Source organism: Colletotrichum jinshuiense, chromosome 3, assembly GCF_051148585.1.
Source record: "Colletotrichum jinshuiense chromosome 3, complete sequence".
Lineage (NCBI taxonomy): Eukaryota > Fungi > Ascomycota > Sordariomycetes > Glomerellales > Glomerellaceae > Colletotrichum > Colletotrichum jinshuiense.
In genome coordinates this window covers 340,955-357,514 of record NC_139310.1, presented here as the reverse complement: position 1 = coordinate 357,514, position 16,560 = coordinate 340,955, and the positions used below count along the sequence as shown (strand labels likewise).

At 55.2% G+C, this 16,560-nt stretch overlaps 5 protein-coding genes across 5 annotated transcripts; 3 read left to right on the top strand and 2 right to left on the bottom strand.

The window, feature by feature from the left end:
• Positions 1-1,377: 1,377 nt before the first annotated feature.
• Positions 1,378-1,992, bottom strand: EsH8_III_000098 (uncharacterized protein; the record flags this gene model as incomplete). The annotated part of the gene is made up of 2 exons (XM_083261823.1): positions 1,378-1,590; positions 1,948-1,992. 2 exons carry the CDS (start codon positions 1,990-1,992, stop codon positions 1,378-1,380), a joined length of 258 nt encoding a protein of 85 aa, XP_083122310.1.
• Positions 1,993-5,427: 3,435 nt separating this feature from the next.
• EsH8_III_000097 (pyridoxal phosphate-dependent transferase) lies at positions 5,428-6,810 on the top strand (the record flags this gene model as incomplete). The annotated part of the gene is made up of 2 exons (XM_083261822.1): positions 5,428-6,704; positions 6,762-6,810. 2 exons carry the CDS (start codon positions 5,428-5,430, stop codon positions 6,808-6,810), a joined length of 1,326 nt encoding a protein of 441 aa, XP_083122309.1.
• A 305-nt stretch (positions 6,811-7,115) lies between these two features.
• On the bottom strand, positions 7,116-8,315 carry EsH8_III_000096 (glycoside hydrolase family 88/105 protein; the record flags this gene model as incomplete). The annotated part of the gene is made up of 1 exon (XM_083261821.1): positions 7,116-8,315. One exon carries the CDS (start codon positions 8,313-8,315, stop codon positions 7,116-7,118), a length of 1,200 nt encoding a protein of 399 aa, XP_083122308.1.
• Positions 8,316-11,312: 2,997 nt separating this feature from the next.
• EsH8_III_000095 (uncharacterized protein) lies at positions 11,313-13,186 on the top strand (the record flags this gene model as incomplete). Its single annotated transcript, XM_083261820.1, has 3 exons — positions 11,313-11,622; positions 11,682-12,920; positions 13,074-13,186. 3 exons carry the CDS (start codon positions 11,313-11,315, stop codon positions 13,184-13,186), a joined length of 1,662 nt encoding a protein of 553 aa, XP_083122307.1.
• Positions 13,187-14,065: 879 nt separating this feature from the next.
• On the top strand, positions 14,066-16,468 carry EsH8_III_000094 (poly polymerase catalytic domain-containing protein; the record flags this gene model as incomplete). The annotated part of the gene is made up of 3 exons (XM_083261819.1): positions 14,066-14,917; positions 15,004-16,290; positions 16,346-16,468. The coding sequence occupies 3 exons, from the start codon at positions 14,066-14,068 to the stop codon at positions 16,466-16,468; spliced, it is 2,262 nt and encodes a 753-aa protein (XP_083122306.1).
• Between the last annotated feature and the right edge of the window lie 92 nt (positions 16,469-16,560).

Genomic DNA, 16,560 nt, shown 5'->3' with positions numbered 1-16,560 from the left:
CGCAATGGGCTCAACTTGAGGGCGGGTCTAATGGACGATGCAGAGCCTAGGGCGACTACTGCATCATTGCACTGGAAAGGGAGGGTGGTCACTCAGCTTTTCTGTGCAGATAAAGCCCCCTGCCCTGACTATTTGTTGGTGCGCTGAGACGAGTTGTCTGCGTTGGCCATAGGGTATTGAGGCTAGGGATGTTCAAAAGCAAACAGGGGACAACACCTAGCTAGCTAGCGAAACTCTAAAACCATGCTATGAATTTGCATCATGCTGGTCGACGTCAACGGGTGATTCTTTTTATATCTTTCATGTTTTGTATTGTTTTTGTCTCGTTGTCGGTTATTATTTCATGGTGTTGACATCGAGGCCTACGTGCGCAACTGTTTGCCATGTCAGCCGCTCACTCCTTCCTACATCTCGGTCTGCTGTCCCGTGCCCGATTGGGAGCGAAGGAGAGTCTGGCAGGTGTCGCATCTTTTGTTGTCATCGTACGTCTGTATTTGTATGTGTGCCCGTGTAACTTGTACAATTCCGAAAGCCCACGGGATGAATGTTGCAATGTGCGAAATTTGATAGAACACAGCCTCGAAGAAGTTTTATTGTTGATTAAGTTGCCATAGACCCAGTAAAACGATGGGAAGATTCGATCCTAGGGCCCTGCTGGTTTTAACATCCCTTCATCTTGGCTCTGATTCTTGTTGTGCTACTCCTGCGGAACAAAGTCTCTGCAAAACTTGCGCGGAGCTTCACCCCACAGGTTGTAATTTCATTCTTTGCGTTTATTTATTTATTCTTGTACATCCGCCTTGATAGCCGTTGCCTCCCTCTGCCTCAAGTTTTGGAACGCGGCTTGTCTTCCAGCCGACGGACAGGAAGCTTGCGGGGTTGGCTGTGGGCTTTTGTCGTCCTCTGGATTGCCTCAAGTAAACCTTGACATTACGTAACGACAGATGGCATGGAAAGAACGGAGAAGACGCCTCCGCATTAGTTAGTCTCCTCTGCAAAAACTTTGGTTTATTCCAAGTGAGCTTCTGGAGGCCGAAGTAGGCCATGAGTCCGGGACAGACAGAACGGAACAAGAGGGCTCTTTTGGTGGACGGCGCTATAATCGGTTTCTTGGCTCCCTTTATATAAAGAAATCATTCATCAACATTGAAACCTCGGGGTCGAAGGATAGCATTAGCAATTATCATCTAGAAATCTACCGTATTTACAATGGCATTTGTTCAACAAGTCTCACCTATTCAGGTAACGCCTCGTCCTTTTTCGGAACAGTAATTCAAGTCAGACAGATCTTGTGTTCTACTGCAACCGTCTAGATCAGACTGACGCAAGCATAAGTGTGGCCCAGAGGCCGGTGCAGTCGCTCCCGACAGCGGGGTTTCACTTGACAAAGTCGGCGATGGTGATGCCCCTGGCCCGGGAGATGGCCTCGCACGTATCGCCCGCCTGGACGAAGTGGAAGGTCTTGCAGTTGGTGGCCATGCCGCTGCTCCTCGTCGTGGGCTGCGCCGGGGTCGTCGCCTGGCCGATGACGCTGACGCACACGTTGACGTCGGCCCAGAGGCCGTCGCAGCTGCTGTCGACGCCCGAGTTCTAGTCCAGGAGTTGGGAAAAGGTAATGCCGTTGCAGGACGTAACTGCGCCACACGCGTCTCCAGTCTTGACAAGATCAAACTTGTTACAGTTAGAGACCATACCGGGCTGCGTGGGTTGGGGAGTTGTAACGCCATTTCTCGGCGGCGAAGGTGTGGCAGCCGCCGTGGATGCGGTAGTTGTGGCAGCCTGTTCGTCGATAGGGGGCTCACCCGCGGCCTCAACACAGTAGGAGCGGCCGGTGATATAGTTGCCGCAGCTTGATTTGATGAACGGATTCCGAGAAAAAGTCAGTGGCCTGCTCTTTTGAGAGTCTTTACAAAGGGGCAAAAGGCGACGAGAGACCACAGAGCTTACCCAGTGGAGGAAGTCTTCCGGAATAATGCCCCATTCAGCTGGCATGCTGGCATATGAGATCGAGTCGACATTGCCCTACCCCCAGTTGCAGTAGAGCGTGGTGTTGAGGTCTGAGAGGAGGCCAGGGTTGTCACCCATCAGCTTCATGTCGAACTCCTTAGCCACCGGGGGAACAGGAGCAGCGCTCACAGCCACAATATTGGCTAAGAGAGCGGCTAAAATGGCAGTGGGAGCAGAATAAAAGAGCATCGGAAATGAGAAGGAGCTAAAGACTGAGAGTATATATGGTGCTGGATGAGACTTGCTTAAATAGAGTAGCTATTTGGGATTCTAGTGAGTTATATACTCTTGACCAGCTTGAAAATTTGGTGAATCTAGCCAAGAATAACCTTCCTACGTGTCCATCAGAAGGAAAAAATCACATTCTAACACAGTAGAGGGCCAAACCTCGTGAGATTCATTGTCATTCGGATCGGCCGACAACCCTGAAAGAACAGTATGGTCGTTTGGTGTTGTGTAATTCATCCGTTTCTCGAATTACCTCTTCTAGTTAGCGTCTTGTCGGTTGAACCCGCCTTGTTCCTGCTATGGGGCGTATGCAAGGCTGTATGTCTTTACCGGATGGATCTCCGAGCAAATGATCGTAGAATTGCTCGCTTGTTTCACAGCCAGCCAGCCCCAACTACACTTGCGTTACATCGCTGTAGTCTAGAACAGTGCAACGGCGTGGTGCAGCCCCGGTGAAGCAAGACTTTCGATTCGATGAACTCGAAAGGTTAGAGATGGGGGCGACGGTAAGTTTACTAGAAACTGCATTCCGGGGTCAGTATGGAGCTTTGTAGGGGTTCCGCGATTAGCGTCAAGGAATATAACCATAAAAGTCCGAGCAACCGGGTCCCGACAGGGGTAAGAATAAGGGGTGGCATTTAGATCCATGACTTCCGTTTGTAGGGTATCATTCGGTTGTTTAGCGAGGAGTATAATGGCCTTTCAGCTCATTAGGAAGCTGCTTCCACGGAGAATATGCTTACATTTCATTGGTGTACTTATCCTGAACTAGGCACAATCCATGAGTTGGTAATCGTCCAGGCATATCTCTAACACTGATCGACTAGGACCCCCGTTGTCGCCAAGCAAGCTTGTATCTCATTCATTATTCCGCTCAAGCCGTTACCGTCTATCCCGGTCCTTGGCTAGGCTAAGGCCAAGACTACTGCAGGAGATAGCTGACCTTTCGACTGCGGGAACGAGTTCAGGCATTATACTTGTGGCCTCGCATGCAATCCCACCGGCTGCGTAGCCAACCAGGACAAGGAAGAGTTTCTCGTCGTCGTGTGCTTCCATAGTAAACGCATAGTATTCTGTGCCAGTAACAGGGTAGGATCAGTCACACGATGGTGAGAAGTAGCTGAAGAGGCCTTGTACCATCAAGTTGCGGACTTTTACTTTTGTTATCTAGTCCGTGGAATTTGTAATATGTATTGTGGTGTGTTCTTGATCCTCAAGGAAGTAGGATCGTTGAGCGGATCACTAACTGCCTTCCCGATGTTTCGTCTCGTGTAAATCGTTCATTGGCCATCAAGGGCTACATATATTAATCTACTGATAATCAAATGCAAGCTGCGTCTAGGTTGAGGTCGAGGCTTTAGATTTATTAGGCATTTTAAACAGCAACTCTTATGAGGCAATATGAAGGTTACTTGATGCCTTTATTTCCAAAGAGCGTTGGACACCTATCTAAAGTTAACTAGCAACAATTGCATTGCCCAAGAGGATTTTGCAATGTACCGCCGCGAATTGTAGCGAGACAATCTCCTTTGCTCTGTTTTCCTGTTCCAGGTTTTTGCTCGGCGGTCGGGCTGTCCCAACAAGCCGTGGGCTCTATTGCCCACTCAGATGAGATTGACAAACTATCGGAGGAGTTCATTTTGACAAAAAGGCGATTTTGAGTTAACGGTAATGATGAGAGTGATCAAGAGTTGGGGAAAATGGAGGTTGTCTCGATGATATGACGCTGCCTTGATACCACAGATTTTGCTTGTATTTAAATGATTGTCGGCACCAGCAAGTCATCGGAGAATCAGGCTGTTTGATTGCAGATGGATGGATGAATCGGCAACAGCTGTGGGATGCTGAATGAGAGACCAAACTTATCCACTAATCACTCGTCGGATGTGTAGGATATTTCCTTTTTGGGAAGGCACCGGATCAGGTAATTGTGCAGAGGCCAATGTTAGAAAATTTCCCAACAAACTTGCCTAGAGGGAGATCGGGAGGATTGGCGAATGTGTCATGAGAAAAGAAGATTGGACGATCAAATTATCTCGAAAGAAACAAAGTTCAATCAAGTAAGAAACAAGCAGACAAAACAGATACACAGGCGAAACGACACACCACGAACAACCCAATTCTCGACAATGTCCATGCTTCATGCTTGGGAATTCCAATCACCAAACTATCCCTGCGGCTGTTTCCACATCTTCCCAGCGACAGTTGCCGTTTTAGCTTCCCAATTTATAGTTGTGTACTTTGATGGATTCGGCTTCGGGTTGTCTGCGGTAGTTTGTACATTATGAATGGGATACCGGCTGTCATTGGGGAAAGTCCGCGTAAACTCCTCATGCAGCTTCTCCTGCCGGGCTCCATTGCGGAAACCAGCTTTTTGCAAAAGGAAAACCAACCTTCAATGGCATAGTGTATATCGTTTAGCCAAGGCAAAAGATCCGACACATTCTAATGCACATGACGACGAGGCTGACATTGGCATTGACATTATTTGGTTAATTAATCTAGGTATGAAATTCCACCGGATTAGTTGCAGGGCAGTTTGCAATAGCCGAGTGAATCGACATCAAAGCGAATAAACATCTATTTAAATGCAATCGATGTCGATTATAGGCAATATAAACAATAAGGGGTTATTATTATTGGTTCTATGCTAAGACAAGGGTCTGGCATGAAGCCAACGCCAGCCGTTGCCCCGGGCCGGGTGCGCCGCCCAAAGAGGCCAGTGGGACCGGCGACGGCAACGACACCGTTCCAATTGCCGGTAAGTTTAATACGACGTTCCCATCCCTCCGATTCCTAAGACGACGGGTTGCCTTCAAGGGTTGGCGACTCGCGCGCTGCCAGGCCGCCATGTGGCATTGCAGGGTGGAACTGTGAGCGCATTTGCGCCATTTGATCCATCCGCCTCGACGAGGGTTCGGTCCGTAGGCCGCAAAGGTACTCATTAACCCCGCGAAGCACGTTAATCAGCCCAAATCCGCCATTCACCGCCTGTGCTCTCCCGACTCCCACGTGAGCGTCACGAAGAATCTCGCATCTCACCCCAGTGCTGAAATGCATTGGGTGTTTTGAGTAACGCATAAGTCACTTGGCCAAGATACTCCGAGCTTCCCAAGCCAAAAACAAACCTTGTATTTAACTGTGGCAGGGACCAAGTAGACACCAGAGGCCTGGAGCACTCGCCTCCATTCAATGACTTGCACCACGTCCCCCAACGGCGCGATGCTCTCCCCACGCGCCGCGAGGACGGCCTCGGCCCTCCACCGCCCATGGCGCTTCGCTCGCTCGCAGACATACTCGCCCGAGAACCCTTCGGGCCTCATCTCCTTCGCCACGGCGAGCAACCCGCTGGTGTACGAGGACCTCGCGGCCCTCGCGGCCCGCGTGCCCCTGCTCCCGGACACCTTCTCGTACGGCTACAGCACCGCCGGCGGCACCCGCCTCCGCGCCGCCGTCGCCTCGCACCTGAACCTCACCTTCGGCCCGCACGCCCCGCTCACCGGGGACGACGTCCAGCTCGCGTCCGGCGCGACGGCGGTGCAGTGCGTTCTCGCGTTCGCGCTCGCGTCGCCCGGCGAGGGCATCCTGACGTCGCGGCCCGTGTACGGGCGCTTCGAGCTCGACTTTGGCAACGAGATGGGCGTGCAGGTCGTGTACGCCGACACCACCCCCGAGACGGCCTTTCGGCCGGACGTGGTGGACGCGTTCGAGGCGGCCCTGCGCGAGTCCAACGCGCGGGGCGTCAGAATCCGGGCCGTCATGATCGTGAACCCGAACAACCCGCTGGGGCGGTGCTACCCGCGCGAGACGCTGGTGCGCATTATGCAGTTCTGCAACGCGCACAGGATACACCTCGTCAGCGACGAGATCTACGGCCTGTCAGTGTTTTCGAGCCCGTCGTCGTCGTCGCAGGGGGAGCAGCTGCCCGGCTTCACGTCGGTGCTGTCCATCGACCCGGCGGGCGTCATCGACCCGGACCTGCTGCACGTTGAGTACGGCCTGGCCAAGGACTTCGCGGCGGCGGGCCTGCGGCTCGGCGCGCTCGTGTCGCGCAACCGGGCGCTGCACGAGTCCTTTTCGAGCGTGGTCCGCTTCCACAGCCCGGCGGGCCCGTCGGTCGCGCTGGCCATCGCCATCTTCGAGGACCGGGCGTGGCACGACGGGTTCATCTCGACGTCCCGCGCGAGGATCGCCGCGGCGTACGAGTTCGCGACGGCGGGGCTGCGGGCGCTGGGGGTGCGGTACCTCGAGGCCAACGCGGGCTTCTTCGTCTACGTCGACCTGTCGCCGTGGCTGCCGCCGGCGTCGCCGGCGTACGAGTCGGACCAGGAGCGGGAATTCGCGCTGGCCGAGGGGATCCTGGACAAGGGCGTGTTTCTGCACCCCGGCGAGGAGCACTCTGCCGCGCCCGGGTGGTTCCGGCTGGTGTATACGCAGCAGCAGGACATCATTGGAGAAGGCCTCCGGAGGTGAGTTTTGAGAATCGGCGTTGTGTGTAAAAAGCCCCTTTACTGACATCGACATAGGCTGGGCGAAGCATTGGCGGACCTGCCTTGGACGGCGTCGAAGGATTAAGCAAAGGGCACGTTGGATTCAGCACGCTATTCTCTGCGCAAGCGGAATATGGAAATGTTCTGCTTCGATTGGTCTCCCATCTGTTGCGACAGTACGGAGCATTACGATTCCATGTCAGGGTAGGTTGCGTTTAAAGAACAGAAGCTATGTTCATGTATATGAAGAAGAAGAAAAATGTACAGCGGCCCCCAGCTCAAAGGCGGGGTAAGAAATTAAGCTATAATTCATGTACATGCTATGTGCCTCGACTCCTGAACTCATCGGCCGTGCGTCCTGTCAAAAAAAGAAATTCATGGATTCTAAATCTAGTAGTTCTTGAGGCGGCGGTTGTAGGTGCGGGGGCTGCGGGGGCGGCCGACGGCGGGCCTGGTCTGGTTGAAGGTCTCCCACTCGTAGGAGGCGAACATCCAGGGGCCGACACCCTTGTAGTCGTTCATGGCGATGGGGACGGCGGCGTAGTACTCGAAGCTGGCGTCGCTGTTGAGCGAGCCGACCTCGACGGTGCCGTCCCAGTTGACGGTGCCGTTGGCGTTCTCGACGACGAAGGTGGTCAGCTCCTGGTAGCCCTTGGCGGCGGCAGAGAAGTACTGGCGCTCGGGCAGGAGGCCGAGCTTGATACCCTTGAGCCAGCTGAAGACGAAGAGGGCGGAGGCGCTGGACTCGATGTAGTTGCCCTCAACACCGACGTAGGGAGAGTCCATGATGAGCCACCAGCCGCCGGTGGCCGGGTCCTGGGCGTTCTTGAGGCCCTCGGCGAGGGTGGTGAAGTACTTGGAGAGCTTGGCAACGCCGGGGTGGCCGCGGGGGAGGAGGGGGATGACCTCGAGGAGGGCAACGGCGTACCAGCCCACGGCACGGGACCAGGTCAGGGGGGAGGCGCCGGTCTCCTGGTTGGCCCAGACGGCCTTCTTGGTCTCGTCGAAGCCGTGGTAGAGCAGGCTGGTGGTGAAGTTGCGGGTGTGGGCGTCAATGACGTCGAACTGGTTGACAATGTCGTTCCAGGCGGTGGCGTTCTTGGGGTCGAAGAGGCTGGTCCACTTGGCGTAGAAGGTGTCGGCCATGAAGATGCCGTCGAGCCACATCTGGTTGGCGTAGTCGGGGTCGCGGTGGAAGAAGCCGCCCTCGGAGGTACGAGGGTGGCGGTTCAGCTGGTCGCGGATGATGTTGGCGGCGGTCTTGTACTTCTCCTCGCCGGTACGCTCGTACCACCAGAGGATGTTGTTGCCGATGCGGTACTCGTCCAGGGAGTAGTGGGTGGGCTTCCAGTTCAGGATGCTGCCGTTGGCCAGGACGACGCGGTCGTCGATGCGGCCGCGGTACCAGTCGACGAGGGCCTCATCCTTGGTGAGCTCGATGGCGGCCTCGAAGCCGTCGTAGAGCACAGCCTTGGTGTAGTGGAAGGGCTTCTTGTTGTCGATCTCGTGCTTGGTGAAGGACTCGGCGGTCCAGGCAAGGTAGGGGCCGGCGGCCGCAGCGGCGGTGGCGAAGAAGAGAACGGACTTCATTGTGGCTGGAAAGAGTGACTGGGTTCGAAAACGAATGAATGACTAGGTGAGACCAGATCTGAGTCGCCAAGCTTCCCTGGGACGCCCAAAGTTGGGGGAAAGGAAGCTCTTTTTATCCAGATCGGAACCAAGCCGGTTCGGCGCCACCAAGAAAGGCATGGCAGGGCGTTGGACGGGGATGGTGACATGGTACCGGGAGGGTCGGCGTGATTAGGGACGACAGTGGGGGGCGAGCATATTGATCATCAACAGAATCGTCAGATTGGGGGAGTATGTATCCGTATTGCTAGTCTACACTAGAGCAGGGGTATGCGAGAGCGAGGGGGGGTGGTCTGGTCTGCAGAGGGCACAGTAAGTGAAGTGCAGATGGGGGGGAGGGGGGGGAGGAGGCAGAAAAAAACAGACTCTACACTAGAATATGGATGGAGATGCAGGAACTCGAGGTCCCAACCAAGTCCACATTGACAAGTCTACGAGGCGGCTATCAGCGCGGGCGGCATTGGCTAGTGGGAGCTTGTTTACGTGCCAAGTACCGTTGCATCAACCCCTTTGATAGTCATCTCCGCCCATGTCGAATGGCGAATGGAAAAATAAGGTCCGGATCCAGTAGTTGGCGGCAGCGAAGTGAGGCTCCCCGCTCACCAGGCTTGGCAGCGTCTTGGCACGCCTCAGGAAGATGAAGAAGGCCACCAGCGGCCCCCGGGACTCGCAGGACGCTTACCTTCTTGATCGGATTAAACTTATGGGGCGTTTGCCGCAGGTAAAGGCCAACAAAGTGCCCGGGACGGTCATGGGCGTCACGGTGAAGGGGTGGGGGGTCCCTGATGCCCGTTGGAGTCGCACCGGCTTGGGCCACAATTCGCGTAATGTGGGCACCGGCGTCCTCGCCAGAGTGCGTATTCGCTGCACCCTTCATCTCTCGAGCGACAAAGTCCCCATCCTCAGTAAGCGGATCCACGTCGAGTGCAACTCATTGCCTGTTTACGAATACCGGTACCTATGCCCGTGCTTTGTTTGCATGTCGGGTTGGTTCTTCTGCAGCCATTGATTGACGGAGCGTGGAGGTGCGCCGAGCCGGACGACCTGCTCAGGTGAGAGAGAAGATCGGATGCGATTCCCACCAACAAGACAGGGCCCCCGGATGGATGGTTGGCCTCCAAGGTTGGCGTGACAAAAAGAAACAAAAATCCAGCAAGAAATCATCGGCCAGCTGCTGCAGAGATGCCTGACGACGCAGAGCATTGCGCAATCTGAGGCCATGTATTCGAAGGGTCCCATCGCCATCAATCATTATCGATGATTGATGGACTTTGAGTGCTGCGGTAATATGTTAGACTTCCCCCCGTTGTCCACAGGTGACCAAATTGGACGAAATTGGCCTTCCCTCAACCTTGTTGCCAAGACCGCAATTCAAGAGCGTTGAAGGGGACCCTGCCGGCGACGATGCTAGAACATCATAAACCTGCGACGGTGCCGACAAACGACGGAGCGATGGACCGAATGACACACAGTTGGGGTCAGCGAACAAGCCCATGATGGCCCTCACAGCCCGCGCCGAATGTCACCGTGGCCGGTTGATTCCGAGAGAACAGGAGGCGGAACGACTGCGCGCGCATGAACCATCTTTCTTTTTCAGGGGCTGGTTCCGAGACTGTCCCATTCCCAGGCGGGAGATCAACAAACGATGATCTTTGCTTTTCGCTCAGACGTCACGGAGGACCCTAAACTGTCTGGTTTGTTTGGCTGTCGATGTTCTGTAGCGGGTAGTAGAGTAGCATTGAACTGACGATGATTTAAGCTACGTGGGACAGACTACGGAAAGTATATTGACGAAGGGTACCTGCTGCCAACCTGTGGTCACCTGAGCTGAGCTACTTATGTAGGTAGTGAACTCTACTTGGAAAACAAAGTATATTATTTTATTCTTATTTTTATTTATTTTTATCACTCCCCCCCCCCCGAGTTTGATTTTTCGACTCTGCCCCTTTCGGCTTTGAGTGCCCCCACCTCAGCCGGAGAAACCCCGGGCTGAGTCATCACCATCCTCCCAGATGTGGGGCGCTGCAGCCTGGACAATGACCTGACTGACGTGACGTGACGTGCCTTGAGCACTGACCGGCGTGCAGCAGAGGGAGGAGCTCGAGCTGGAGCTGGAGCACTCCCGCGGCCTGAGCTCCCCCGTCCAGTATCCGTACAGACGGAAAACTGTCACCCGAATCTCAGCCAGCCAGTGAGTGTATGGTTCGACAGACAACACCAACCGCCAGCCAGCGACCACCTCACCTGCGAGCTTGCTCCCCCGACACACTGGGCCGGACGCCAACCGAGGCCAATCAGCAGACTCAATTCGTTTCGTTTCGTTTCGCAGTGACGCCTTCTCGGCGCACTCTCTGACTGTCACCACCACCTAAATACCTACCTACTGCACTTGGCCCCATTTGGAAGACAACAAGAGCCAGGTACACAGCACAGCATACAGCCGCCGACGGGTGCAACACAACAACCCGCAACGATTGGATGTGGCAAGGCTGAAGCGGCGGCTCACCTGCAACGGGGAATCGCCCAGTTCTAGCCACCAGATGGGACGGCACCAACCGACTTGAAGACCCTCATTCTCCGTGCTTTGCTTCTTCATCGCGATCCCTCATCGTCCACTTCCCCACTTCTGCCTAGAGCTTGTGAAGCACGCGCCACCACATCATCCATCACCATCACCGTCTTTCCGCCTGTCTGCCTGCCAGCTCCCAATCCCTCTCGGATTCATCAAAACCCGTCGTCCTTTCTCTCCTTCACCTTCCTCCTCTGCACACTGCCAATTGCGCGCTGATATAAATCTTGCCGTAAAACTCTTTCATCACCATCACCGCTAGCTCCGCCAGCACGTCACGCGCCTCACTTGACCCATCAAAAAAAGGGAAAATAAAGGGACGATCGCAACAAAATATCTCTCGAGCTTTCATAGCACTGCAACACCGCAGCGCCACAACACCACAAGTCATGTCACAGCCTACGCCATCCGCGGCAGGGCCGCCGACACCAATCATGGTGGCACCCACGAACCCGCAGTCCGCTTCTCCCTTCAACAAGGTTCCCCTTGAGGTGCTTCTACGCATCTCATCACACCTCACCACCCCGGAACTGGGCGCCCTGCGCTTGACCTGCAGGTCCATTGAGCAGTCAATGTTCAACACCTTCATGCGGGAGTTCTTCACCAAGCGCCAGTTCATGCTCACAGAGGACAGCCTGCAGGCCCTCATCGACATCAGCAAGTCGCGATTGAGCGACTGTCTCAGCCATGTCATCATTGGTACGAATGAATGCCCCTGTCAATCCCGCTCTGCCGCCCGCCTAAACTAACACCGTCAGGTTTGAATTCGTTTACAAGGCACTACTTCCCCCCGGGAGAGGAAGCCGGTGAGACTCACTATCGCACCGCACATGCCGACCACTGCACTCTGGTCAACAGCGGGCAGGATGTCGCCATGCTCACCGAGGCCTTTAGCAACCTCAAGAATCTCCAGAGTGTGGGCATCCGCGACTACAACTCCAACGCCCGCAGGTACCGCGACGGTTTCACCGCCACATGGGCAAGCTACGGGGCCCCAACTCTTGAGAAGGAGACAGGGGTCAGCCTCTTCCGCGTACCCACCGACGAGATCCAAGCCTACACCAACAAGGTCTTCATCACCCTCTTCACCGCACTTGGCAACGCCGGTGCCCGGCCCAAGGCGTTCGAGTTGCTCCGCCGCCACCAGGGCGTCCCTTCCGACGACGCCTTCAATCTCTTTACCAGCTATCTCAAGCCCAAGGTCGCCCCCGTCCTCGAAAGCTTGGAGACGTTTATATGCGTCGTGAATGTGGCAAACGGCCCTTTTCGAACCACGGCTCCCGCAAGCAACGCCGAAGACAATGGGACTTTCAGCAGGCGTCGACATGACTATCTCCTACGCCTGTTCCTGGGTTACATGCCCAACCTGAAGCACCTGCGGCTGAACTTCAGCCATCCGGGCAACAACTCAGACTCGGTTGATCAATTCATCAACTGGCTGGGCACACCGGTACCGAAGGTCCCAGCGACGCCCCCTCCAGCCGACAGCAAGCTGCCAGCACCCCCGCCTCCAGTGGCCTTCCCGTATCTCGAGGAGCTCAACTTGGGCTTCGTGGACGTTGAGCCCAGGCGCCTCGTGCACCTTGTCCGAAAATTTGCCGGCACGCTCAAGAAACTGGAGCTGTGGAAGGTCACCCTCTGGAACCGAGCGGCCGAGGGACAAGATCGGGACGAACGACGTGACCATTACAAGATCAACCTGTGGGCTAGGATGCTCAAAGGCCTGCGCGAGGTTCCCAACCTGAATCTGGACCACATCATGATTGGCAACCCTGCCCAACGCACTTTCATGACCAACACTAGGGTTTGGTTCCAGAGGAAGGACGGGCCGGCGGACGAGAAGCTGAATAAACGGGAGTACACGGGCATCGACTGGAAGCACTTTGTCGAGGAGCTGGCTTCTCAAGTCAAGGTAGAGTTGCCGCCCGAGTCCGAATCTGACGATGTTGAGGACGAGGACGAATACGATTCCGAGTTGGACGAGGATATGATGGAGGGTGAGTGACTGGCCCAACTTTGGCTTTGCAGAGCACGCACGCCCCCTTTGTCCTTCGCGATCTAACACACCCCTTTCAGAAGATGCAGATGATGAAGATGGCGAGGAATAATTAATACATTATGGCTAACGACTAAAATACCCAACTCCTTAGACGACCTGATGATGATGAATGGCTACTACCCGGACGACATGGAGGACGTGATGGACGGGTGGGAAGACATGTTATTGTACGAGCAGGGGTTTCACCCGGCCATGATGTTTTGAGGCCGTTGTGATAATATAGCACAATATCTAAGACAACATATAGACATTGTGACACTTAATGGACGCATCGTGACCAGGAGTCATACAAGCGTAATCTGTGACCTGTAGCATGCTTTGGCGTTGCAGCGACTTCTCCGACAATTGGCGAATGTGTCCGATATACCCAGAAATTCCCATCTGTTGAGATGAGGTGGCTCGGTGAAAGCAGCGAGAAGTTACGAGGTGACGCTAGGAAAAGGAAATCAAGTCGATGTTCCCGGGGCTGCATTCGAGGTTCCACCGTCTAGGCAGCTGGCCCGGTAGGAACCAAGCAAGACGGAAATGAAAAGGCTGGAGGGTACGGTGAAGCAGTTCAATTCGCCCGCAAGTTGAGTCATGTATGGCCTGAAAACCAACTCCCAGTGTCGAGTCCGTATTGAAGCCCCAGACTTGCCTAGCTCACCTTAGGCAGAATGCCGTCTGGTAAGGAGAGGAGCAGGGAAGACGGAGGAAAGCGGCATCAAGCACGTGAACACGCGACGCCTCTGAGCGGCGCGGTGGCACGTGCGCCAGGCACCAGCGGCGTTGGTGCCTGCAGCTCCATGTTGATTCTGACGGAAGGAGTAGCTGATAATAGCGTGCGGCACATTCCCTGGCTCGGTACCTTCCAGGTAGCTGCTGCCATGGGCTGACGGCGAGAGAAAGGGGAAACCAAATAAATCGGCTCAATTCCCATCCAAATTTTGAGCTTCATTCCAATTCATCTTCACCTCTCTCATCGCCGCCAATTGGACCTTGTACCACTTCACGAGCTCCCCCCGCAAAAGGCCTGGAGCTCTCTTCCTTGTCCTTACCCCTTCCCTGTCACCCGGCCCCCAACAACCTCCACAGTCACCCACAATGCCCCCAAGAAGATCGGGCAGAGCAGCTGCCAGCGCTGCTGCGACGGCCCCGGCCGCGCAGCCATTGGACGGCACCGTCATCGCCATCAGCGGCACTTTTGACCAGAAGCGCACCGAGATCGAGTCGCTACTCACCTCGCTTGGCGCAGGCATCGCAAAGTCCGTCACAAAGAAGACGACCCATCTCATCACCACGCAGCAGGACTTCAACGCCGTCACCACAAAGGTCGCCGCCGCCCAGAAGAACGACATCCACATCGTCAGCCTGGAGTGGGCCCAAGAGTGCGAGACCCAGGGGTCCAAGGCCTCCGAGGACGACTTCACCGTCAGTGCTCAGTCCAACTCGCAGCCAAAGCAAGCAGCCCAGCAAAAACCCGCCGCTGCAGCCACCAACGGATCCAAGAAAAACGGAGCTGCATCACAAGCCGGCGCATCTCAGCAGAACGGCTCCTCGTCGCAGGCCGATGCCGCTCCCAAAGCTGCCAGTGGCTCGCGGAAGAAACGCGTCAAGGATGAAGCCCAATCCGATAACGACAGCGACACGAAGCCTGATGTGAAGAAGCAGAAGGCCGCCAAGGTCACCAAGCGGAAGCGCGATGACTCCGCGGCTCCTGCTGACGCCGCTGATGTCAAGATCGACGTGAAGAAAGGAGCAGCTGCCGCAGACGCCAATAAAGGCAAGGCCGTCGCCAATGGCCAGGTTGCCGCTTCAAAGGCGCTGGTTATTCCTCTTGACGAGGGATGCAAGGCCCAGGGAGCTGTTTACATTGCCCCTGACGGCGTTATTTACGATGCGTCACTCAACCAGACGAATGCCACGAACAACAACAACAAGTTCTATCGTATTCAGGTATGTTTCTTTTGTTCCCTCTGATTGGTTGCCCTTCACTGTGCACTGCGGATGCATTGCTCTTGTCAGCAGCTGACGTTGCCCAGCTCATTCAAGACGGCACAACGTTCAAGACGTGGACCCGCTGGGGCAGAGTCGGTGAGTATGGCTCTAGTGCTCTCCTCGGCAACGGCACGCTTGACGACGCACTGAAGAACTTTGAAAAGAAGTTCAAAGACAAGAGCGGCCTGACTTGGGCCCAGCGTGGCGACGACCCCAAGCCCTCAAAGTATGCATACATTGAGCGCAGCTACGAACCAGACTCTGATGACGAGGATGGCGGGGATGATGCGAAACCTGCGAGCAAAGTCAAGGACGAAGAGTCTGAGGACGAGCAGGCGTCGGCCCTGTGCACCCTGGAGAAGCCTGTCGAAGAACTCATGAATCTCATCTTCAACCAACAATACTTCCGCGAGGCCATGACATCCATGAACTACGATGCCAATAAGCTGCCACTCGGAAAGCTCAGCAAAAGCACCATTCTCCGTGGTTTCCAGGCACTCAAGGACCTGAGTGCACTTCTCAATGATAGCACGCTTGCTGATTCCAAGTACTCCATGACTGTCGCGGAGGCAACCGAGCACTTGTCGAACCTATACTACACCTTGATTCCGCACGCCTTCGGCCGAAACCGTCCTCCCATCATTCGCACCGGCGACGTGCTGAAGAAAGAGGTCGATTTGCTTGACAGTCTGTCCGACATGAAGGTTGCTTCCGACCTTATGAAGGTCAACCGCAAGGTCTTCGACGTCCACCCTGCCGACAGACAGTTCCAGGGTCTTGGAATGGAGGAAATGACTGCCCTGGATCACAAGAGCACCGAGTTCACCCTCTTGTCCGAGTACTTGCAGGGATCGAAGGGCTCCACACACCCCATCAACTACAAGGTTGAGGATATCTTCCGCATCGAGCGTCAAGGCGAGCTGGACCGCTTCCAGAAGAGCAAATTCCCGTCCGTCAGCTCTGACCGGCGATTACTGTGGCACGGCTCCCGAGTGACGAATTTTGGCGGCATCCTTAGTCAGGGTCTGCGAATTGCCCCTCCCGAGGCTCCTTCGACCGGATACATGTTTGGCAAGGGCATCTATCTTGCAGACATGTCCACCAAGTCGGCCAACTACTGTGCCTCCTATAACTCGGGCGGCCAGGCGCTGTTGCTGCTTTGTGAGGCGGAGCTTGGCGATCCGATCCAGAAGCTTACCAACTCGAGCTACCACGCAGGTGACACTGCGAAGGCGGGCGGCATGTTGTCGACCTGGGGTCAAGGCAGCACAGGCCCGAGCAAGTGGAAAGATGCCAGCTGCGTCCACTCGTCGCTCGATGGTATCAAGATGGTGAGCATCCCTGACATGAACTACGACGCGAACTCTGTCGCTAACTCGTTCACAGCCCGACGTAAGCGTGGTGCCAGGCCCAACAAACGTCCCTGGCGCATATCTCGCTTACAACGAGTACATTGTCTACGATCTTGCTCAAGTGCGACTTCGTTACCTCTTCCGTGTGAAGATGTAGGTCGGGCTTTACTAATATGTACTTCTACACGGATATCTGGGAGTTCTTTTTTCCTATTTTCTTTCAACGGGATTCATAGTCGGACGACGGAA